Source organism: Hypanus sabinus, chromosome 14 (genome assembly GCF_030144855.1).
Source record: "Hypanus sabinus isolate sHypSab1 chromosome 14, sHypSab1.hap1, whole genome shotgun sequence".
NCBI lineage: Eukaryota > Metazoa > Chordata > Chondrichthyes > Myliobatiformes > Dasyatidae > Hypanus > Hypanus sabinus.
The window spans coordinates 82868627-82894415 of NC_082719.1; the positions used below are offsets into that span (position 1 = coordinate 82868627).

A 25789-nucleotide genomic window follows, 5' to 3' on the forward strand; every position below is an offset into this window, starting at 1 on the left:
TGTAGTTACTGAATGAAATGTTTAATTATTTAAAATGTCACAGAGGTTAATCATGTTCTCTGGTCTCTCCAGGGGCCGTTGGTTATTCAAGGCCTCAAGTTCTTAGTGTTCATTGTGTGCTTCCTCTCCAGAGATGAGAAATAGCCCAGAATGCTAGGAACCACTGGAGTAGGATAAATTAAAGCCCTTTGAGGCTTATGTGCTTATGTGCGCTTGGAAGCATAACCAGGACTTGCAATGTGTACCAGCTGCTCATACGACCATCCAACACCTCCTTCCATGGCTTCACATGACCATGATCAGAGGTGGGGGGGGGGGGGGTGCTAAGCAGGTACTACACCTTGCTGGCCAGCAGAGAGAAGCAGTGCCTTGCACCTCCTTTGGTGGAGACATATTTCCACCCCACCACCTACGACATATTTGTGATAATACAAGTGATTTTGATTCTGACCAGCTAGAAGTATCTAAAATTATTTGGAGGCACTGATTAGGTAGATTGATGTTTTTTTACTCCCCCAGGGGGTTAATGTCAAATACTAGAGGGCAAAGATTTAAGGTGAGAGGGCAAAGTTAATTAAAGCTTTACAAGGTTTTTATATTGCACAAAAAGTGCTCGGTGCAATTAACCTACTGTCATTGGAGGAGATGGAGGCAGGTACAATTTAGGGACATTTAGACAAGCACGTGAAAAGGCAAGGAATAGAGGAATATTGATTATATATATGCAAGTGCCATTAATTTAAACTAGCAGTATGGTCACATAGAGTCCACAGGCCTATTCCTATACTATTTTATGTTCATTGTGGCCCTTCAATGCTCATCCAGGTGCTTTTTAAATGGTAAGAGATATGCTGTTTCAGACAGTGATTTCCAGGTTGGCATCACTCAATTAGTTATTTTTCTTTTATCACTCTCAATCTTTCTAACAATTAACTCTATGGCAGATGAAACACAAGAGAATAGAGCCGCGAGGCCATTACAGAGCCTGGAGTTCAATTCCGGCGCCGTTCTGTGAGGAATACGTGGCTTTTCTCCGGGTCCTCCGGTTTCCTCCCGCAGACCAAAGATATAGTTGATCATTGTAAAATGTCCCGTGAGGAGGTTCGGGTTTGCCGGGGGTTGCTGTGGCAGCGTGGATCGAAGGGCCTATTCAGCGCTGTATCACTAGATAGATAAACAAATAATGAACAGGAATAACTCAGTGGGTCGAGTAGCATCTGTGGGAGGAATTGCGGGTCGAACCCCTGCATCAGGATTGCACTATTAACTCTGTGGGAATATTACTCGTTCCCAAGGAGGGTTTGAGAACATCCATAAATCAATACCTCTGTCCTGTCAATAATCTCCTTACATGGTGGAATTCAGAACAGTTGGACTGCTATGCTGCCTTTCCGAGCGAATAGGTTTCACCGCGGGGGGTGATGCCTTGGAGAGGATGCTGAGATGAGCACTTTTATCTTGTCGGTGGACAGGATAATTTTGCAGAGGCAGTTGTACGTAATTCTTCTCTGTGCCTTCTCAGTGGTGACAAATCTCAATGTTTTGACGCAACCTGTTCGACTCTAGACGTCCCGCTTGGTCTTGGAATTTCCCTTGGCTTCATTGCCCGGAGGTGGGGCCCCCGAAGTGATTAAAGGCTTGTCCACGGACAGATAGATAGACAAAATTCAACCAATGAGCACCAGGCAGGGGTGGGAACCTCGGGTGCGATCTCAGCCTAAAGCCCGTGAAGAGCAAACTGTTGGAGGAACTCATCGGGTCGGGAAAGGGAACCAGTGCTTCTGGCCGAGACCCTGTGTTCGGACTGCGGTGCCACTTGTCTCTCTCTCTCCCCCGGGCTGCATCTACAGGAACTGGCTGTGCGAGTTTCTGTGCTAGCGGGAGGAAGGGTGTTTCTGCCGGCGGAGGCAGCGGCTTGTAGTTCCTCTGCAGTCAGGCGAGTGCTTGCATCAGCGAGAGGGTGGGAGCCACCAAACTACATTACCCATAGAGCCTTCGGGGGTGCCTGCAGTTCCGGTAACCTGATGTCATTTTTGCCCTGTTGGAGACTGTTGTGAGCCGGGGGTGGACGGCAGTCCGCGGAGTGCAGCCTTCAGCAAGGTAAGGCTCCTGGCAGAGCTGAGGTAACAGATGTAGCTCACTCCTTCACAACAAACCCGACCCGATGCGTGTCACCTTTCACGGTGGAGGGTGGGCACCTCCGTTTGCGATCTGCTGCCCATTACTCATCAATGCCCGGCATTTCTCTGACAATTGACAGCGGAGTTCCAAGCTCCGTTTTAGATTGGGCGACGTTGGTGCGTGAAATCAATCCGACACAAAATCTATTTGCATGGAAGGGCACTATAGTTTCAATTTGCTTATTTGTTATTCAGACCGGGTGGGGGCATCTTTCGTTTAGCGCGACCTGTAAAACCACAACGGAGACGATGGAGTAGTGATAGTTTTGGAATAATGGGATATACGGAATGTACGAATCAAAAAAAATACTCGCAAAAGATGTGTAGCTTTGCGGCAGGTTTGAATATCGCTTTGAATATTAATTTCCAGAAATACGAATGTATGTTTGTTTTCCACTTTGAAATGTAATTTAGCACATTCAGTAATCAGATTGATCATATTGTAAATTCACAATGTTTGCTCGTTCTTTGTGTGTTAATTTTATACGCCCTGTTTCCTGTTTTGAGTTAATGCGATTAGAGTGATGTAATCGCGCCTTGTGATTTGAGATCACTTCAATCTTGGAAATGCCATCACAGTAATACTATACTGATTTTTAAATTATATCCGGATTTTTTTTTATTTGAACGGGAATCTACGAATTACGATTTAAGGATGTGGATATAGTATTTTATCGAGGAGAAGCTTCAGATTTTTTTCTCGGTCTGAATTTGCACGTTATATTGTTCACCTGTTTTTTTCTGGGGTCCTACTTGCGCCTTAAAGCACCTTATCCATTGTCTGTGGTGTTTTCCCCAATATAAAATATTTGAGCAAATTATTACTTGACTCGAGGACTGTGTTAGATACTGACGGTTTGGAGGTAGAAGAATGTGGAATTGGAGAGAAGCCTTTGAACAATAAACTTCCGTGTGCAAAATAATTGAGGGAAAAGCAATACATGAGAAGCAAAACCAGAAATTGTGGAAGAACTCGGCCAGTCAAGCAACACCTGTGGAAAGAGAAACCCAGTTTATGTTTCAGGTCAATGACTTTCCTCAGAACTGGGCAAAGAGTGGAAAGGTATATACTTGGAAAGCGGACCTGAGGAGAAAAGTGAGTGTGAGGCAGAAGACCACGTGGCTTTGCAATAGGGATTTGTTTTTTTTTTAAAAAAGGCTGTCATTTAGTAGCCTCATTAACTTGGGTTGAAAGTCATGCTCCAGGCCATCTCTGGTGAGGAGGAGCCACGTCAGTGTATTTGACTTTGAGATTGCAGTGATGACGCAGTGCACCATCTGTAGCTGGACCGTAGGAACCCAGTCTCCTCCACTTGTCTGCCACCCCCTGGTGGGGTAGTGGGCAGTGAAGAAGATTGCCTAAGGTTACAACAGGATCTGGATCTAGAAAAAGGAATTGCAGTGGAACTTGGACAAGTGCAAAGTGATGTTTTTTGGGAGCAAGACATGCAGCTCGAGGAGTGTTGTGCAATAGAGAGGAGTAAAGTAGATGGTTGCCTGAAGGTGGCAACACGGGTAGCTAACGTGTTTCAGAAAGAGTATAGCATACACCTTTTGGATAAAGGCAGAGACTATTTTCTAAATAGGGAGCAAATTCAGAAATCAGAGGTACAAAGGGACTTGGGAGTCCTGCAGGAATCCCTAAAGGTTAACTTGCAGGTTGAGTTGGAGGTAAGGAAGGCAAATGCAATATTAGCATTCATTTCAAGAGAACTAGAGTGTAAAAGCAAGGATGGAATGCTGAGGCATATAAAGCATTGTTCAGATTGCACTTGGCATATTGTAAGCAATTGTAAACCCTTTATCTAAGAAAAGATGTGCTAGCATTGGGGTGAGTCCAACGGAGGTTCACAAGAATGATCGCAGGAATAAAAGGGCGATAGGATGTTTCTCACAGTGGGAGAGTCTAGAACCAGAGTCTAGCCTCAGAATACGAGAACAGAGAGGAGGAGGAATCTCTTAGTTAGAGGGTAGTGAGTCTGTGGAATTCAGCTCATTGGGTGTATTCAAAGTGAAGATTGATTGGTTCTTGATTACTAAGGGGGGGGGCCAAATGTTACAGAGAAAAGGCAGGAGAGTAGCATAGGCAAACTGTAGGCAAATGGACTAGCTCAGTAAAGTGCCCTGGTTGGTTTGGATGACTTGGATGGAAGGGATTGTGCTCATGCTGTTTACTTCTTATTCTATGACGTTTCAGCTTGTCTTCTGCCACATGTAACTTGAGATTTTGGCTTGAAGCGAACACATGCTTTTGCCAGATGCCTTATTAATAAGAATTATCAATGGTTTGAGCTACTCCCTTTTTTTAAAAAAATAAAGAGGTACTTTATTCATGTGAATGACTTAGATGCAGGAAAGCAAAGCAGTTCTAGCTAATCCACTTCTCTTCAATAACAGGAAATGTAATTGTTTAGAATTTTACCTCAGCAAATGCAGGAATTTCCTGAGGGGAAATTCACACCAGGGTTATGGCAATGTTCTGTCAGAAATGCTGGAGGAGCAGTGTAATATTTGAATATAATTTCAATTGTTCTGTGAAGTTCATGTTAATATCCTTAATTAAAAAGGCTGTTTTTATTTTGAAAAGTTCAAAGTTCAGGAGAATTGCTCCCTGCTCAGCATTAAAAATCATTTAATTTTTTTTTTCATTCCCCTGTAGATGTCTTATGACTGTGACCTTGACAGGGATGAAACGCTGGAGTTGTTTTTTCAACAGCGGCCTGGTTCTCTTCCACATGAGGACTTCAGTGACGGGATTGAGTTCTTGAAGGACTGGGGCCTGAGTGAGCATGATGCAAGTATCAAATCCTTTTATAGCCCATTTTGTTCTAAATTGAATGTGTGGATCTAATGAGATGCCACTTGGCACTTGCTGAAATGCTTCCAAATAGGTCAGTTATTGAGCCTATACAATGTATACTCCCAGCTTCACTCACCAACCCAGGGCTACTGAGAACAACTAAGCTACTATAAACAAAACACCTTTCTACCATTGACCTTCGAGATCTGCACAATGTGATTGCGTAAAGTCTGACATAGTAGTATTTCAGTGGAGTAAGGGAAATTACAGTGGTATGAGAGAAGAGTTGGCCAAAATAAATTGGAAGGAGCTGCTGGCAGGGGTATCAGCAGAACAGCAATGGCGTGTGTTTCTGGGAAAAATGAGGAAGTGCAGGATGTGTGTATTCCAAAAATGAAGAAATACTCAAAGGACAAAATAGTACAACCGTGACAAGGGAAGTCAAAAGCTAATGTAAAAACAAAAGAGAAGGCATACAACAAAGCAAAAATTAGTGGGAAGATAGAGGATTGGGAAGTTTTTAAAAACCTAAAAGTGAAACTAAAAGAATCATTGGAAGAGAAAAGATGAAATATGAAAGCAATCTAGCAAATAATATCAAAGTGGATAGTAAAAGCTTTTTCAACTATGTAAAAAAAGAGATGAGAGTGGATATAGGACCGCTAGTAAATGAGGCAGAAGAAATAATAATGGGGGACAAGGAGATGGCAGATGAACCAAATGAGTACTTTGTATCAGCCTTCACTGTCGAGGACACTAGCAGTGTGCCAGATGATGTAGTGTGTGAAAGAAGAGAAATTACTATTACAAGGGAGAAGGTGTTCAAAAAGCTTAAAGACCTAAAAGTACAAAAGTCACCTGGACCAGATGAACTGCACCCTACGGTTCTGAAAGAGGTAGCATTAGAGATTGGTGGCATTAGAAACGATCTTTCAAAAAAAATCATTGGACTCTGGCATGGTGCCAGAGGACTGGAAAATTGCAAATGTCACTCCACTCTTTAAGAAAGGAGGAAGGCAGCAGAAAGGAAATTATAGACCAGTTAGCCTGACCGCAGTGGGTGGGAAGATGTTAGAGTAAATTGTTAAGGACAAGGTGATGGAGTACTTGATGACACAGGTCAAGAGAGGGCAAAGTCAGCATAGTTTCCTTAAGGGAAAATCCTGTCTGATGAACCTGTGAGAATTCTTTGAGGAAATTACAAGTAGGATAGATAAAGGGGATGCAGTGGATGTTGTATATTTGGACTTCCAGAAGGCTTTTGACAAGGTGCCACACATCAGGCTGCTTACCAAGTTAAGAGCCCATGGTATTACAGGAAGGTTACTAAGTTGGTTAGAGCATTGGCTGATTGGAAGAAGGCAGCAAGTGGGAATAAAAAGATCCTTGTCTGGTTGTGTGCCTCATCTTAGAAGAGATGTGCTGGCATTGAAGAGGGTGCAGAGGAGGTTCACAAGGATGATTCCAGGAATGAAAGAGTTATCATACAAAGAATGTTTGTTGGCTCTGGGTCTGTACTCGCTGCAATTTAAAAGGATGAGGGCAGATCTCACTGAAACCTTTGGAATGTTGAAAGGCCTAGACAGAATAAATGTGGAAAGAATGTTTCCCATGGTAGGTGAGTCTAGGACAAGAGGGCACAGCCTCAGGATAGAGGGGCATCCATTCAAAACAGAGACGCGGAAAAATTTATTTAGCCAGAGGGTGGTGAATTTGTGGAACTTGTTGCCAGGTTGTTCAGTGTACTTAAGGCAGAGATTGATAGGTCTTTGATTGGACATGGCATCAAAGGTTACGGGGAGAAGACCGGGAACTGAGGTTGAGGAGGAGGGAAAAAAAAGGATCAGCCATGATTGAACGGCGGAGCAGACTTGATGAGCCAAATGGCCTAATTCGGCTCCTATGTCTTATAGTCTTGTGGTCATGAGTGAATTTATAAGTGCTATTTGCTCTGTGGTTGGCCACACAGTCATGAGTGTACAAAGGGTAGGACACTGAGCCAGGTGTACTTGAAAGTTGTCACAGTTTTAGCATTTTTAGAGTAGAACCCTATAACCTTTACTGTCACAATTTGTAGCTGTGTTTTATCTCCTATCTGCTTTGTAAAAATATCTGCTGGGTAGCAGAAGAATTATTGCCCCATTTAATCCCAATGGGTCCTTTGGAGGAATTATTATCCAAATTCCATCAGATGATGAAATTTTCTACTTCCTTACCTCATCTTTTATTTGTAGATGCTGAATGACCATGACACTGAGGATTTCTTCAACTCCATCCTTGGTTCCTTTGATGACGAGACTCCCGTCCCAGTGTCATCTTCACTGGACAGCGACAGTGGAATATCGGAAGACAACAACCACTGTGCCCATGAAGATAGTCCATCACGCAGTGACATCACGCTCTCTGAAATCATTAATTCTGAAGTCATAAATTCTGACCATAACTACTCGCTTTCCCAGAACTCTCAGAATAATGCAAATTGTTTACACAGTGTGAAAACTGAGAAGCCCTCATTAGAAAGGGACATCTCAATTGTATTAGGTGAGTGACTGAAGTGATACCCATCAACCTGTGTACTTCTATATGAATGACTTTTATTTTTGGAACTCTTGAAGATATATTTGAGCACAGTGATGTGGTTAGACAGACTTTTACTCCAGTCCAGATGAGATGTCAACTGTTCTGTTTTCATAGCTGCTGCCTGGCCTGCTGAGTTCCTCCAGCATTTGTGTGAGATCTTTGATCCCACTGGGGCATTTTTATTCATGTAATTAAAACATCATCTGAATACTTGGTATAATTAATGAGGGACTGTGAAGCTACCAGTTCTTTCACCATTCTCCTTTAGAAAAGGAAATCTGGTATTATTATGTGATTTGGATCTCTACACTATCAAGACATTTGCTTGGGAATTCTTTCATTTTAGGGCCTGATAAAGGACAAACAATAAATTCATAGCCTGTGAACAGAATGAAGCATTACAACGTTGGTGGGATACAATTTCTCCACGTTTGAAGTCTTTTCAACTAGAAATAATTAATGGTGCTTTGTTTTTCTTTTTTTTGCTGACCTTTTTATCTTGTGTTGTTATCTTATTGCCAACACACCCCCATTATCTTTAAATTGTTAGAATGTTTGTCAGGTTTTTCTGCTAACCAGTACCCCCAGGATGGAAGCCATTTATTTTGATCACTGATGCAAATCAACTGCCTCACACCAACTCGATCCCTCCTACAACAGAATCTGAACTGAGTCTTTATAACTTTTGCTGTCAGATTAAGTTGAACTTTGTACCCTCTATCAATGTGCCACTTTCTACCTCTGCAAGACACACAACATGCTGGAGGAACTAAGCAGACTCTTAGCCCAAAACATCAACAGTTGATTTCCCTCCATAGATGCTGCCTGTCCTGCTGAGTTCCTCCAGCATTTTGTGTGTGCTCCTCACAATTTTTAACATCTGTAAAAACTCTGGTGGCTTTTATTTCCACCTCTGTACTTTCACCAAATTCCCCCATTACCCCAATTCACCTACTGCTGAAATATTCAATAGTAGTTTTCTGATCTCTGGCTAGAGAGCTGAGTTTGTGCTAGAACCCACAGTCAGTGGCTTTACTCTTTCTGATTTTAGTTGATTTTGCTATTTCCTCCTATTGCTGGCTGACCTGTCTCATGAGTTCATGTCAATCTGCACCTTATGCTAAATCGAACAAAGTCTCCTTCACTACATACTTGCTGACTCATTTCAGCTCTTGGTTAATCAGTACTTTTTTAAAAAGCGAGAGAGAGAGTTCTTGTCTTACTAGTTCACAGCTTTTCTTTATGAGCAACAATCATTCTTTAAGAATATACTGATGCAACAATTAAAGAGATTTTTTTTTTAAACTTCTTAGAAGACTGGGAGCCTGACTGTTTGATTGAAAATCCTCAAGTTCTTCCTGTGGAGAAAAGTACAGGTCTTGTAACCCTCACAATTGAAGACCTGCAGCAATATAGTAAAACAAATCAAGTAAGTGTTTATTCTCACACATAGAGGATTAATTTCTCATTTATGTAGTAAGGTTTTATATTGGGAATTTAAAAATCTAGGAGTCCTAATAGAACTAAGGTGCTGATATTTCTTTTCCCCATCATAATTCTCCTCCAGACACCACGCAGTAAACAATTCAGCTCAAAAATGTGTTTGACAAGAGTTAAAGGCAACATCATTGGACTGTGCAGGGCTGTTGGAACAACCAGTGATTGTCAGATCCATGTTTGCATTAGGGATGGGAGTACACAATAATTAAGTTACCAATGATAATCCTGAACTGATGATCCAGGATCAGGAGTATAAATCTCACCTCTGCACAAACCAGTGTTTATGCTGATAATACTCCATAAAAACTCCCTCAAGTTCCTCTTAGAAGAAATCTCTCTGGTTCCAATGTGTGGGGAGAAAATTAAAAAAGAAATAAAACAAGAAAGTACAGAAAATACTCAACAGGTTAATCAAATTCTGGTACAAAGTCATGAAAATGAAACATTCACTCTGTTTCTCTCTCCATAAGTATTGCCGGAGCTAATAAATATTTCCTACACTTACTTAACATTTCTGGGTGATTGCTTGCCTGTCTTTACTTCTGGTATTCCATATTCTGTCTGTAAAATTTCAAACTATTCTGAGCTATTAGTTGCTTAGGCAATCCAGTTTCAGAAATTCACTTTCCTTTTCATTTCTAAGCTGCATGGAACAATAGGGAGATAGTTTAATCAGTACCCACTCCCCACCTCTATAATGGGTAGGATCCAGTGAATGTTAAATAGATGTAGTTTATATGTGCATCAGATTAATTGCATTGGATATAGTAGCGTTCCTGCAGAGGGTAATCAATAAATGAGAACCCATTTCTCAGAATTTAGGAACAATTTGAATTTAAAGGCTTTTATGGGGGAGAATGCAGCATGCAAGTGCTGTATTGAATGCGATCTTTGAGCTGTGGTCCCATGCAAACACCAAAGCCCAGGAATGAAAAGGGCTGCACAAAGTGGTGGACACATCCCAGTCCATTGAAAGCAAAGTCCTCCCCATCATTTAATACACTTACATGGAGCACTGTCCAATAAAGGAGCCCCACCATCCAGGCCATTTTCTCACTACTACTATCGGTTCGGAGATACAGAAAGGTTCAGTCCCATACTACCAGGTTCAGGGACAGTTAATACCCTACAACTGGCTTTGGAACCAGTATTAATTATTTCAAGCACCATTAATCTAAACTGATTCTATGACCTATAAATTCACTTCCAAGGACTAGTAACTCGTGTTCTCAGTGTTTTTGTTTGTGTACTTTTTCTTCTTTTACAATTGTTTGTCAGTCTTTGTTTATGTATAGTTTTTCATAAATTCTTTTGTATTTTTTTCCTTGTAAATGTCTACAAGAAAATGAATCTCAAGGTAGTATATGGTAACATATACGTACTGTGATAATAAATTTACTTCGAACAGGGTCACCTGCCATTGTGTTTTGCTGAGCCCTCTTCATAAGGATTTGATCTTATCATCTCTCACTGTATGGACAAGCCCCAATCATTTCCTATTGCCTCAGGTCATGCCTGCACATCCCTGACTGCCTGGCTGTTTGGCTTTGTCGCATGACAGATGGGTCATTCTCTCTGTTCTGAGCTGAGTGGGAAACGGAATACAAAGTGTTCATGAGATCCTGCTGTTAACTTTAGTCTAATCTCTTGTTCTCAGTGTTTAAGTTGCCAGCATTGGAAATGGTGATGACAGGCACTTGTGCTTTAACTTGTTGTTATTATTAATATGGGATAAATGAGTGATCTCTTATTATTTTCCTTGATTTCTTTCAGCATTGCTTTGAAGAACTGATTCTGACTGATGAGGAAAAAAGACTTTTATCCAAAGATGGAGTTCAGTTACCCACTTGCCTTCCGCTGACAAAGGTGCAGCACTTTAGTAGTAGAACATGTGGAATTCAAATCTTCCTTTTTGTGTTGACATCTTTATACTTTAAAGTTCTGCAATTGCAATATCTTGTAGAGTCCTAGGAACATTCCTTTTGGCCCATCTAGTCCATGCCGAAAACCATATAAACTGCCTATTCCCAATGACTGCGGCAGGACCATAGTCCTCAACAAACAAGAGAAAATCTGCAGTTGCTGGAAATCCAAGCAGCAAACATAAAATGACCAAAACGTCGACTGTACTTTTTTCCATAGATGCTGCCTGGCCTGCTGAGTTGCTCCAGCATTTTGTGTGTGTTGCCATAGCCCTTCATATCCTTACTATCCATATACCTATCCAAACGTCTCAATGTTGAAATTGAACTGCATGGACCACTCACTAGTGCTGGCAGCTCATTCACCACCCTCTGAGCAAAGAAGTTCTCCTCCGTGTTCCCCTTAAACTTCTTGCCTTTCACCCTTAAGCTGTGACCTCTGGAAAAATCCTGCTTGCATTTACCCTCCTATACCCCTCATAATTTTGTATACCTCTATCAAATCTCCTCTCAGTCTTCTACACTCTTAGGAATAAAGTCCTGACCTATTCGATCTTTCCTTATAATCAGGTCCCTTGGACCGTGTAACATCCTTTTGAATTTTCTCTGTACTCTTTCAACCTTGTTTACATTTTTCCTGGAGGTAGGTAACCCAAACTGTGCACAATACTCCAAATCAGGCCTCACCAACGTCTTATACAACTTCAACAAAACGTCCCATCTCCTGTACTCAATACATTGATTCATGAAGGCCAATCTGCCAAAAGCTTTCTCTACAATCCTATCTACCTGTGATGCCACTTTCAACAAATTGTGCAGCTGTATTCCTCAGTGCCCTACCATTCACCGTGTACAACTTATCCTGATGGTCCTACTGAAGTGCAAAACCTCGCACTTGGCTGCATTAAATTCCATCAGTCATTCTTCAGCCCATTTTCCCAGCTGATGCAGATCCCTCTGCAAGCCAGTGATCACCTTCCTCACTGTCTACTGCACCCCCAATCTTGGTGTCATCCGCAAATTTACTGATCCAGTTAACCACATTATCATTGACGGAGATGACAAACAACAAAGGACCCCGCGCCATTCCCTGCGGCACATCACTAGTTACAAGCTTACAGTCAGAGAGGCAACCCTTTTCAACCACTCACTGGCTTATCCCACAAAGCCAATGTCTAATCCAATTTACTACCTCATCCTGAATGCTGAGTGTCTGAACCTTTTCAACCAGCCTCCCATACAGAATCTTCACAGATGTTAAGCAGCAGATCATGCATTCTTCTAGCATTTTTCCATTAGTACTTTATGACGTTCAACCACGATACTTGCAGTGAAATGAAGTATTCATCTAATGTCTAAACCTCCTTTGTGTACCAGTCATTGCACACTGTTTAAAGTTTCATAATTTGGTTCTGCATCAGTACCATATCTATAGCCTAACATTATTCCAGTAGCTAACTTGTGCTCATTTTTTAACTGATAGTGCTGCTCATTATTTTTAACTGATAATGAGGCACTAACTTTGAGGTAAGTTGGGGGTGATGTATTAGCATGAATAGAGGATTGGCTAACTTATAGAAAGCGGAGAGTTGGGATACATGGGTGTTACTCTGGTTGGCAATCAGTGGTGAGCAGTGTGCCGCAGGGGTTGGTGCTGGCCTGCAACTATTCACAATATATATTAACAACCTGGAAGAGGGGACTGAGTGTAAATTTGCTGATGATACTAAATTCAGATTCCGTTTATTGTCATTTAGAAACCACAAATGCAATGCAGTTAAAAAATGAGACAACATTCCCCCAGAATGATATCACAAAAGCATATGACAAAACAGACTACACCAGAAAATCCACATAACGTTTGGCAATCCCCAATCCAGAGTCCGGAGAGGCTGCTGCGTATTAATATCGTACTACTGTCTAGCACGTTCCCAGGAAAGGAGCTCCAAATCCACCAGACAAAAACAAGACCAAAAACTAAAGCTACAAGACCTGCACAAAACCATATAATTACAACATATAGTTACAACAGTGCAAACAACAGCATAATTGATTAAAAAAACGGACTATGGGCACAGTAAAAATAGTCCAAGATGTTAAAGGACTGTACGTTAAAAAGAAATCACCAGTTTCCATAAATCCCCAGGGTCCCGACAGACTCGCCATCCCACTCCAGTGGCAGAAGGGAGTACCCCTGCTATGAACTTCTAAGGTGCCGCCCGACTCAGCCTCACAGACGCAGCACACAATGGAAGCTCCGTCAAAACCAGCCTCGCAGACGCAGCACACACTGAAAGTGACCCGAATCCGTCGAACCTCCGAGCCAACGACCTTCCCCTCCAGCACAGCTTCTCCGAGCACCATCCTCTGCTGAGTGTATTAAGACGGCCCCGGCAACGGCCATAGGCAACGCGACCCCGCGGACTGGGGGCCTGTTCTTCCCAGCCGAGTCCCGGACCTCGTAGCAGCAGCAACGAAGAAGGTCTTCCTGGAATTTCCCAATGTTTCTCCGTGCTTCCACGTCCGTTTTCAATCAATTATGATTGCGCACGGCACCCCACTTCACAAATAACAGATAATCAGTTCCGGAGTAGCCGCTGCAAGCTGTGTTGCGCTGCCATCTTGGATCAGGAATTGAGTGGAAAAGCAAATTGTGCAAAAGATAAAGAGTGTCTGCAAAGAGATATAGATGGGTTAAGTGAGTGGGCAAGGGTGGTAGGTCGAGTGAAATGTTGGTAAATGTGAGGTCATCCACTTTGGAAGGAATAATGAAAGAGCAGATTATTATTTAAAGGTTAAAAAATTGCAATATACTGCTATGCAGAGGAACTTGGGAGTGCTTGTGCATGGATCACAGAAGTTTGGATTGCAGGTGCAGCAGGCTATCAAGAAAGCAAATGGAATGTTGGCCTTCATTGCTAGAGAGATTGAATTTAAGAGCAGGGAGGTTATGCTGCAACTATACAGGGTACTGGTGAGGCTGCACCTGGAGTGCTGTGTGCAGTTCTGGTCTCCTTACTTGAAGAAGGATGTATTGGCTTTGGAGGCAGTGCACAGGAGGTTCACCAGGTTAATTCCAGAGATGAGGGGGTTAGACTACGAGGAGAGATTGAGTTGTCTGAGACTGTACTCAGTTGAATTCAAAAGAATGAGAGGAGATCTTATAGAAACATAAAATTATGAAAGGGATGGTTAAGATAGAGGCAGAAAAGCTGTTACAACTGGGTGGTGAGACTAGAACTAGGGGACATAACCTCAAGATTCTGTGGAGTAGATTTAGGACGGAGATGAGGAGGAACTGCTTTTCCCAGAGAGTGGTGAATCTGTGGAATTCTCTGCCCAATGAAGCAGTGGAGGCTACCTCAGTAAATATATTTAAGACAAGGTTGGATAGATTTAAGCATAGTAGGGGAATTGAGAGTTATGGGTAAAGGCAGGGAGATGGAGTCGTATTGATCTTATTGAATGGCGGGGCAGGCTCGACGGGCCGGATGGCCCACTCCTGCTCCTATTTCTTATGCTCTTATGTAAGGACTTTAATTCTGAATAGTCATAAAGTGTTCAACAGCAGAGAAGGGAAACTGAACAGCACGTTATAGCAATTCAATTCAAAACCTAATCAGTAGATGCTTCTCAGTAAGGACATCATAGGATACAGAACTGCGAATAAAAGGAGTTAAGAAAAACAGATCAGTCCTAATCTAGCTAAAGGATAGGACTTACCAAGGAATTAAAAGTCGATTTCTGTTCCTGTATTACAACACTTCCTACAGGCTCAACTGTAAGTCGCATAAATTGATCTTAGAGTTGAAAAAATTTCCATTACTTAATCACATATGATTTAATATTTGAAAAGTGGAAAGTACAAAACCAAAATGGATCAGTTTTCTACTTCCAAGCTTGGGATAGTTTGCGGTAGAGGGCGGCATTGCAGGGATGTACAAAGGAAGCATTCATTAATCCTGCTTAATGGTATATTTTATACTTGCCTTGTCCTACTTGGCTCCAAAGCTGAAGAAATTCCCTGACGCTGTGGTTAGTACATTTGCAAGCGAGAGCACTCTAGACTGCAACTTTGACTCTTAATATCCATTTTGAATGTGGTATTGGCCTAGATCCAGACAGAAGTTTCATGTCTATTCCCTTAGGCTGAACTTTGTTTATTTATGTAGATACATTTGATGGGAATTTTGTTGCCAAATGACAGCATATATTGCCCATTTCTAATTACCCTGAACTCAAGAGGCAGTTAAAGAGCCGGAGTCCTATACAGGTTCAATAGTAACACAAACAAAATGCTGGAGAAAGTCAGGAGGTCAGGCAGCATCTATGGACAGGACAAGTAGTTGATGTTTTGAGCCAAGACCCTTCACCAGGACCGGAAAGAAAGAGGGAAGAAGCCAGAATAAGAAGTCGGGGCTGGGAGGGAAGAAGTACATGCTAGAAAGTGATGGGGGAAGCCAGTTGGGGGTTTGGGGGGGATGAAGTGAGAAACTGTGTGAGGATGGGGGGAAGGAGTAAAGGGCTGAAGAAGGAATCAGATTGGAGAAGAGAGAGGACCATGAAAGGAGGGGAAGGAGGAAGAGCACCAGAGTGGGGGAATGGCAGAAGAGGGGAGTGGGAAATCTACTTGAAGTTTGAGAAATTGATGATAAAGGATGAGGATGTCATATTTGCATCTATAAAGGACATTAGATCTACATCTACTCCACATAAAGAAACCATTTGGTTTGGTTGCAAGATTAAGTTGGTCTTAGAGCTGTTGGTATTAATAATAGCTTTTTAATTCTATATCGATGGGATTCCTTAGCAACTAAATTGAGTGCTCAACTCATGTCTCAGGTCTCTGATGCTTATCCTTACCTGATGCTGATATATTATACTAATAGATCTTTTACCAATTAGCATACTTCAAAATTACAATGAGCTCCCTTTAGTTTGATAATTCACCTGCTGCTTTAATTTATTTCAAGGAACAAATAATTCCAGCATTTTCTCATGTTAGCTTAAATTAGTGGTTGAAATAGAGCCTGTGATTTGACTGCCAAATGTAATATGAACAAAGTTACAGAGAGACACTGATGCAAGTGGATACAGAAGGGGTTTATTCAACAAAATGAGACACTCTGGAGGAAGAGGCCTGTTTGACCCAATATTATATATTTTGTATGCTAAAGATCAAAGGACAATTCTAATTTACAATGTATCTACAATGTTTCCTTTGAATTACATATAATTTTCACACCACCTTCTTTACATCCATACTCTAGACACCCAAAATGAATGTTAATCAGCATTGTCTGGTTTTTCAATTACCTGCTATCCACAGGTCTGGGAACCTATTGGCCAGGGCTGCATTTTTAAATTTAATCTACAATCCATGTTCAGGTCTAAAGGTCGGTTGATGAAGTTAGTATTTTGCTATATAATCTAACTCCAGAATTCTTCTTGACAGCCTTAATTTCACATTCTTGCATTTTTGTTGCAGTCAGAAGAACGTGCATTGAAAAGAATCAGAAGGAAGATACGAAATAAACAGTCTGCTCAAGAAAGTCGCAAAAAGAAAAAGAATTACATTGATGGGCTGGAGAGTAGGTAAGGTTATTTCCCAAATATTTTGCTTTTGCTAAAACTTCATCTTGATGTTAATGAAAACTTATAAAACCAATCTTACATTTCCACATTGCCCGTACTAAATGTCTATAAATTGTTACGAGAATTTTGGTGTTTCATTTCTATGTGTGATTAGCTGTTATCAAGATTGTTTGATGAAATCTAGCAACTTGTAGTCAGCATGTGCTCTACTCAGTACTGTACAACTTCTGAACCTCTTTTTTTGTTTCATTATATTGTGTTACAGAAGAAAATAATTTTATTTTTAAGTTGTTCTGTTACCTCAACTTATTCCTGTTTCCAGAACCAATTTCTTGGTTTCTGAGTACAAATGGACATTGTGGCTCTTATCAGTGGCAAATACGGTAACATAACTGTTGTTTCTTTGTGTTGTAGGGTTGTAGCATGCACTGTCCAAAACCAAGAATTGCAGAGGAAGGTGCAGCATCTCGAGAACCAGAATATGTATGTGCAACAATACTGATAAATTTCAATAATAACATAATGTGAATACTGTCTATTTGTGCTTTACCCATTATAGAAATTCTCAATCCTGACAAAAGGTGCCCAGGAAAATGTAAATAATTCAGATCACTAGGTTCATTACCTGATGAAAGTTCACACATAAAACAAGTGGGATGTGTCAGTAATTGAAATTGATTATTTTATGTAATAGGAAAGTGGGATAAAGCTTAAGGGATAAAGCTTAGATAAATCTCCGGGTCCTGACAGGATATTCCCCAGGACCTTGAGGGAAGTTTGTGTAGAAATAGCAGGAGCTCTGACGGAGATCTTTAAGATGTCATTAGAAACGGGGATTGTGCCGGAGGATTGGTGTATTGCTCATGTGGTTCCATTGTTTAAAAAGGGTTCTAGAAGTAAGCCTAGCAATTATAGACCTGTCAGTTTGACATCAGTGGTGGGTAAATTAATGGAAAGTATTCTTAGAGATAGTATTAATAATTATCTGGATAGACAGGATCTGATTAGGAGTAGTCAGCATGGATTTGTGCGTGGAAGGTCATGTTTGACAAACCTTATTGAATTTTTTGAAGAAGTTACGAGGAATGTTGACGAGGGTAAGGCAGTGGATGTAGTCTATATGGACTTCAGCAAAGCCTTTGACAAAGTTCCACATGGAAGGTTAGTTAAGAAGGTTCAGTCGTTAGGTATTAATGCTGGGAGTAATAAAATGGATTCAACAGTGGCTAGATGGAAGAGAGTAGTGGTGGATAATTGTTTATCGGGATGGAGGCTGGTGACTAGCGGGGTGCCTCAGGGATCTGTTTTGGGCCCAATGTTGTTTGTAATATACATAAATGATCTGGATGATGGGGTGGTAAATTGGATTAGTAAGTATGCCGATGATACTAAGGTAGGAGGTGTTGTGGATAATGAGGTGGGTTTTCAAAGCTTGCAGGGAGATTTATGCTGGTTAGAAGAATGGGCTGAACGTTGGCAGATGGAGTTTAATGCTGAGAAGTGTGAGGTTCTACATTTTGGCAGGAATAATCCAAATAGAACATACAGGGTAAATGGTAGGGCATTGAGGAATGCAGAGGAACAGAGAGATCTAGGAATAATAGTGCATAGTTCCCTGAAGGTGGAGTCTCATGTAGATAGGGTGGTGAAGAAGGCTTTTGGAACGCTGGCCTTTATAAATCAAAGAATTGAGTACAGAAGTTGGAATGTAATGCTAAAATTGTACAAGGCATTGGTAAGGCCAAATTTAGAATATTGTGTGCAGTTCTGGTCACCAAATTATAGGAAAGATCTCAGTAAATTAGAGAGAGTGCAGAGACGATTTACTAGGATGTTACCTGGGTTTCAGCACTTAAGTTTCAGAGAAAGGTTGAACAAGTTAGGTCTCTATTCATTGGAGTGTAGAAGATTGAGGGGGGATTTGATCGAGGTATTTAAAATTTTGAGAGGGATAGATAGAGTTGACGTGAATAGGCTGTTTCCATTGAGAGTAGGGGAGATTCAAACGAGAGGACATAATTTGAGAGGGGGCAGAAGTTTAAGGGAAACACGAGGGTGTATTTCTTTACTCAGCGAGTGATAGCTGTGTGGAATGAGCTTCCTGTAGAAGTAGTAGAGGCCAGTTCAGTTGTGTCATTTAAGGTAAAATTGGATAGGTATATGGACAGGAAAGGAGTGGAGGGTTATGGGCTGAGTGCGGGTAGGTGGGACTAGGTGAGATTAAGAGTTCGGCACGGACCAGGAGGGCCGAGATGGCCTGTTTCCGTGCTGTGATTGTTATATGGTTATATGTTTTATATGGATTTCTAATGACAAGTGAGGTCATTTGTAAGCTATCAGAAACTACTTCTATGGAACATCTTTGCTATTGTTTCTGCTTTTATTTTGTTTCTCTCTGTGCAAGATGGCAGTCTCTTGTGGCCATTAGCAATTTTAGGAAAATAAAATTGCTAATTTCAGTTTTGATATAACCCATGTTGGGGCACAAAGAACTTAATCAACTGATCAAATAATATTTTATTGCATAGCTTATAGTTCAAGCTTATCAATTCATTATAGACTATTGACTAATTCTGTAGCAGTACTAAAACTATTTGGAAAAGAAGCTGAGAATCCATATTCTTAATGATAAAATGGAGGAAATCTACAGCATAAACTTGGGTTAATAGTCTTTCAATTCTGATTATTTTTATCTCTGCCTTCACTTTCTTGTATTTTATGCCAGAAATAGATGTGAAGATTAATTTTCAGTTTCTTTTATCATAGGTCTCTAATTGAACAACTGAGGAAGCTACAAGCATTGGTCAAACACACAAGCACAAAAAGTGCTAACATCAGTACTTGCATAATGGTAAGAATGAATAGTTAGCCTGCATATTGGGCGGGGGGCAATCGATGACCCTCCACTAATTCAGTTTGTAACCATATTCTCAGCTATGAGTACTTTTTAGCTGGTACAATATTGCATCAAGATTTATCCAAGGCCATTGCACAATTAATAATTCTGGAAATTCAGTTTCTGTAGTTCACAAAGCATGGCACCTTGTTTTATTTTTGCATCTGTAGTTTCCTGCAATTAAAGACTACTTACTTATTATGACAGTAAAGAGAGGACCACTAAGCTGCACTAACACAGAATTCCTCGCTCTTTAAGTAGTTCCATGAAGTTTCAGAAGAGATCAGTAGGTGCCTGGGCAGCAAGCCAGAGGAAGTACAGAAGGCAGGTACTATAGTAATGTTTAAGAGGCATTTAGACAAGCGCATGATCAGGCAGGGAATAGAGGAAGGTGGAGCATATGCAGATAGATGGGATTCGTTCAGATTGGTATCACAGTTGGCACAGACAGTGTGGCCTATTCTGATGAAGTGTTGTCTGTGTTTTTATGCTAATGATTAAGAACAATGTTCTTTTCAGTATATTTATAAACAAAACCTGACCCAGTGTAACAGTCATCCAATACTGAATTATAGTTTACCTCAGATTACGAAATTGATCCACTGCCTTTTCTGACAAAATGACTCATGAAAATCACAGACGTTGTCCCCTATTTATAGTGTTATATGATCTCATTTGGAGAATTATAGGCATTTTATGGACTGCGATGTAAACTATTAAATTAACATGATGCTACAATGGGCAGGCATTAAAATTATCTCCCCAATCATATTTCGGTGATATATAAGGGTTCATTGAAGACAAGACCACACTTTGCCTAGTTGCTGCCCTTGAAATGGGTTAATTTATGGATACTTCTCATGTGAAGTATAACATCAGGATGAAGTAGTTGAGAACTGAAATTGTGAAAGTTGTCTTGGGCATGGTTTAGTGTTTTTGGTGGGGGGGGGGGGGGAATAATAGTTCACATTACAGTCCATAAAATTACTGTAGTGTCTCCAAAATGAGATCACGTATTCCTCCACTCTTTTTAGTTTTGGAAAAACATTGAATAGGCTTTGAACTATTTTTGGTGGGTGGGAGTTGTTTCTGTTCCATTGCCTCCACCACCAGGGCACAGTGTCTGGATTATGTACTAGTCAGTGATCATTTGGGCATTTACTTGCCCAAGTTACTTTCAACAGCACCTTCCCAACGCCTGACCTCTACTACTAGGAGGACAGGTTGGCAGGTACATGAAATACTATCACTTTCAAGATTAGCAATATTCTGACTTAGAAATGTGTCATCAGTCCTTCATTCTGAATCATAGAACTCCCTACCTCCTAGTACTGTGAGAGTATCCTCACCAGAAGAACCACAGTGATCCAATAAGATGGCTCGCAACTACCTTCTTTAGAGTAATTGAGGATAATCCTTCAGCACCAGAGTTACAGGGAACGGTCCAGTAGGTTAGGATTTCACTTCCTAGATCATAAGAGAATGAGAGGAGATTTGATCGAGGCCTACAAACTCATGATGGGTACAGTTAGGGTAGATGCAAGCAGGCTTTTTCCACTGAGGTTACATGAGACTAGAAATGGGTTAAGGGTGAAAGGTGAAATATTTAAGGGGAACACGAGGAGGAATTTCTTCACCTCAGAGGATGGTGATTGAGGAAGTGGTGGATGTGGGTTCGATTTCAACATTTTAAGAGAAATTTGGATAGATATGTGGGGGGGGGGGGGTTATGGTCCAGGTGCAGGTTGATGAGATTAGGCAGAGTAATAGTTCAATATGGACTAGATGGCCTGAAAGGCTGTTTCTGTGCTATGGTATTCTATGACTCCAGGGCATTGTCTTCACCAGCTACTTCTGGATCCCAAATGTGAATTTATAACAAATTGAGTATATTTTCATTTTGTTCTCCCTCCAGTACTTAACCATGACTTTAGGTTGATTGAGGTTGACTATCAGTGTGTCTGGATTCATTTTGTCTATGTTGGCTATTGGTGAGTAAGAAATTATAATCAACTAATGTACTTTTTTCTTCTAGGTGTTCCTGTTGTCTTTTACACTTATCATTTTCCCAAGTATAAACCCATTTGGCGCAAAGCTAAGATCCCAGGAAGAGTCATACAGTGGTGAGAAACGTTTTTCAAGTATGAGTACAAAATACAATTAAACACTGAATGTTGCATGTCATTTTAAAAAAAATGTGGGTAAGATCAGAGACACAGAGAATGTGTTTGGGTCCACAATTCAAAAAGACTGGTATGCAGATACAAGCATTTAAAAAGACTAAATCATTAACATGAGAATGTCTGCAAATGTGGAAATCCAGAGCAAGGCCCACAAAACACTGGAGGGAACTCAACGGTTCAGGCAGCGTTTATAGAAAAGAGTAAGCAGTCGACTTTTCAGGCCAAGACCCTTCGTCAGGACAGAGAAGGAAGGGGGAAGATGCCAGAATAAAATGTGGGGGAGGGAAAAGAGGCTAGCAGAAGAAGGTGAGTGAAGCCAGGTGGGTGGGAAAGGTTAAGGGCTGGAGAAGAAAGAATCTGATAGGATAGGAGAGTGGACAACAGGAGAAAGGAAGAAGGAGAAGGGGACCTAGGGGGCTAAATAAATGCTGTAGCAGCATACTAGATGAAATTTGGAGTTGTGGTTATTAATAGTTTGGGAGAGACATTTGAGGGGCCAAATGGCCTAATCCTCCTCTAAATTGGCGTATTTCTTTATATGCATGGATATTTGTTTGCAGATGCAGGCAAAAGGCCAGGTAACTATAGGCCTGTTAGTTTAACATCTGTAGTTGGGAAAATGCTTAAAGCTACCTTTAAAGAAGAAATAGCGAAGCATCTGGAAGGAAGTGTATCCATCAGGCAGATACAGCATGAATTCAGCAAAGGCAGGTTCTGTTTGACAAACTTTCTGGAGTTCTTTGAGGATATAACGAGTGCAGTGGATAGAGGGGAACAGATGGACACTATTTACTTGGATTTCCAGAAGGTGTTTGATAAGGTGCCACATAAAAGTCTTATCCATAAGGATGGATAGAATTGGGGGTGATATATTAGCATGGATGGCGGATTGGTTAACTAATAGAAAGTAGAGAGTTGAGAAACATGGGTGTTACTCTGGTTGGGAATTAGTGGTGAGTGGTGTGCTGCAGGGGTCGGTGCTGGACCTGCAACTGTTCATGATATACATTAACAATCTGGAAGAGGGGACTGAGTGTAGCGTATCTAAGTTCGCCGATGATACTAAAATGAGTGGAAAAGCAAATTGCGCAGAAGATACGGAGAGTCTCCAGAGAGATATAGATAGGTTAAGTGAGTGAGCAAGGGTGACAGACGGAGTACAGTGTTGGTAAATGTGAGGTCATCCACTTTGGAAGGAAAAATGAAAGAGAAGATTATTATTTAAATGGTAAAAAAAATCCAGCATGCTGCCATGCAGAGGGACTTGGGAGTGCTTGTGCATGAACTACAACAGATTGGTTTGCAAGTACAGCAGGTATCAAGAAGGCAAGTTGATTGTTGGTGTTCATTGCTAGAGAGAGAGAATTTAAGAGCAGGAAGGTTATGCTTCAACTGTATAGGGTACTGGTAAGTTCACAGCTGGAGTACTGCTTGCAGTTCTGGTCTCCTTACTTGAAAAAGGATATAGTTGCTTTGAAGGAGGTTCACCAAGTTGATTCCAGAGATGAGGGGGTTAGACGATGAGGAGAGATTGAGTCACCTGGGACTGTACTTGTTAGAATTCAGAAGAATGTGAGGAGATCTTGTAGAAACATGTAAAATTATAAAAGGGATGTATGATAGAGGCAGGAAAGTTGTTTCCACTAGTAGTTGAGACTAGAACTAGGGGTCATAGCCTCGAGATTCAGGGGAGTAGATTTAGGATGGAGATGAGGAGGAACTGCTTTTCCCAGAGAGTGGTGAATCTGTGGAATTCTCTGCCCAATGAAGCAGTGGAGGCTACCTCAGTAAATATATTTAAGACGAGGTTGGATAGATTTTTGTATTGTATGGGAATTAAGGGTTATGGAGAAAAGGCAGGTAGGTGGAGATGAGTCCATGGCCAGATCAGCCATGATCTCATTGAATGACGGAGCAGGCTCGATGGGCCAGATGGCCTACTCCTGCTCCTATTTCTTATGTTCTTTTTTTGCTTTAAATTGACATTAAATTCTTATCCTGTTATATGATTATGGTAGATCATTTAATTATTTAATATGTTCCTGTTCAGATTCCCTCTAGTGTACCATTATTGTTTATTGCTAGACTATTAAATTCAAAAGGAAAAATCGATCAGTTATATAGTGACCACACCTGGGTACTATTATCGGCAAACATTGATTTCCTTATATAAGGAATGTTTAATTATGTATAGGAAAGAGTTTAGAGGATGATTATCAGACTTATTCCTGATGTGACACGAGTGAATCTGCAAATGATGGAAATAAATAAAAACACAAAATGCTGGCAGAACTCAGCAGGCCAGACAGCATCTATGGGAGGGGGTAGTGACGACGTTTCGGGCCAAAACCCTTCATCGGGAGTGAAGTAACATGGGATGGTCGAGGGTGGATAAGAAGTGGGGGGAGGGATAAAGTAGAGAGCTAGGAAGTGATAGGCTGGAGGGAAATGGGATAGGGGGAAGGTGAAGAATTACAGGAAATAAAAGAGAAAGAAAGGTAGGACTGGGGGGAGATTATAGTGAGGGGGGAAAAAAGAGAAAGAGAACCAAACTGAAATAATAGATAGGGATGGGGGTAAGGGGGGAGCAGGGGTATCAACGGAGGTCTGTGAGTTGGATGTTCATGCCGGCAGGTAGGAGGCTACCCAGGCGGGAGATAAGGTATTGCTCCATCGACCTGCGTGTGGCCTCATCTTGACGGTAGAGGAGGCCATGGACAGACATGTCGGAGTGGGAGTAGTCTGTGGAATTCAAGTGTGTGGCCACAGGGAGATCCCGCCACTGCTGGAGGACTGAGCGCCGATGTGGCTGGTTTCTCTTGTGAGGCAAGTTTGACAGGTCAGTATTGTATCTGATAAACTCCAGCAGAGTGGGCAGACATAACTTTGAACATACAAGTTAATAAATTGGTCTTGGAAGAGGTCTTATTGCACAAAATAAAATGTACATTCAGATGAGATAGGGTGATGGTAGAGGGACTTCGAGGATTTTTTCCAACAGACATGGATGGATAATTTTTGGAAAATTTTGAACTGGGCAGGAGTTGAAAGAATGTTTGATGCAGCATTGTAACAGGGTACAAGTGCAGAAGTTAGAATGATAATTTTGAAACTGAGAAATTCACTTGGTATATCCTTTTTAGTTCACAAATGCATACATTTATCCATAGCCATACAATGTTTTATTTATTTTATATAGTGTGGAGTAGGCCCTTCCAGCCCTTTGAGCAATGCTGGCCCAGCAACCCCCACAAACCCAGATTTAACCCTAAGCTAATCACGGAACAATTTACAATGAGCAATTAACCTACCCGGTATAACTTTGGACTCTGGGTGGAAACTGGACGACTCAGAGAAATCCCATACATTCCAAGGGGAGGATGTACTGGATGTACTTAGACTCTTTATAGAATGGTGCCGGAATTGAACTCTGAACTCCAAAACGCCCCGAGCTCTAACAGAGTTGTGTTAACTGCTCTGCTACCATTGGTGCCTAATGATGATGTTTCTGTGTCCTGCAATTTGATCAAAGTAGATGATATTTTACTTGGTGTGGTTTGCTGCTCAGGAAACCCATTTTAGAATTGATCATAGTACATGGGAGCAGAATTAGGCCTTTTAGCCCATCAAGTCTGCTCTGCCATTGATGATTTACTTTCCTTCTCAACCACATTATCCTGCATTAACCTTTGGCACCCTTGCTGATCAAGAATATATTAAATATACCAAATGACTTGGCCTCCATAGCTGTCTGTGGCAATGAATTCCATAGATTCACAACCCTCTAGCTGAAGAAAGTCCTCCACAACTCTGCTCTAAATGGACTACCTTGTATTCTGAGGCTGTGTCCCCTAGTCCTAGACTCTCCCTCTATTGGAAACATCCTCTGTATGTCTACTCTATCTTGGCCTTTCAATATTTAGTAGGTTTCAATGAGATCCCTCCTTATTCTTCTAAGCTCCAGTGAGTACAGGCACAGAGCCATCAAACACTCCTTACATATTAACCCTTTCATTCCTGGGATCATTCTCATGAATCTGCTCTGGACCCTTTAGTGGAGGGCTACCTACTAAAGCATCAGGACATGCTTAGTTCTGGTTTAATAAATGAGGCACACAACAGAATTGTGTTGA

At 41.2% G+C, this 25789-nt stretch overlaps 1 protein-coding gene and 1 long non-coding RNA gene across 7 annotated transcripts in view; one reads left to right on the forward strand and one right to left on the reverse strand.

Annotated features, from left to right (window-relative positions):
- On the reverse strand, nucleotides 1-1467 carry LOC132404942 (uncharacterized). The gene is made up of 2 exons (XR_009515717.1): nucleotides 1326-1467; nucleotides 1-1164 (listed from the first exon to the last, which is right to left on the reverse strand). It is a non-coding gene; the product is annotated as an uncharacterized LOC132404942 (long non-coding RNA).
- creb3l3l (cAMP responsive element binding protein 3-like 3 like) overlaps nucleotides 1403-25789 on the forward strand; it is a 27987-nt gene continuing 3600 nt past the window's right edge. The window contains exons 1-9 of one of the 6 annotated variants that reach the window (XM_059989561.1): nucleotides 1403-2100; nucleotides 4840-4974; nucleotides 7215-7521; nucleotides 8877-8989; nucleotides 10834-10926; nucleotides 16471-16577; nucleotides 16992-17060; nucleotides 19344-19428; nucleotides 21509-21596. In XM_059989561.1, the coding sequence (XP_059845544.1) occupies nucleotides 4840-4974; nucleotides 7215-7521; nucleotides 8877-8989; nucleotides 10834-10926; nucleotides 16471-16577; nucleotides 16992-17060; nucleotides 19344-19428; nucleotides 21509-21596 (997 nt within the window). In that variant the 5' untranslated portion in view covers nucleotides 1403-2100. Of the gene's footprint in view, nucleotides 2101-2201; nucleotides 2561-3524; nucleotides 3545-4839; nucleotides 4975-7214; nucleotides 7522-8873; nucleotides 8990-10833; nucleotides 10927-16470; nucleotides 16578-16991; nucleotides 17061-19343; nucleotides 19429-21508; nucleotides 21597-25789 lie in introns of those variants that run through there. The other 5 variants (XM_059989556.1, XM_059989558.1, XM_059989559.1 and 2 more) reach the window with 5 other exon arrangements.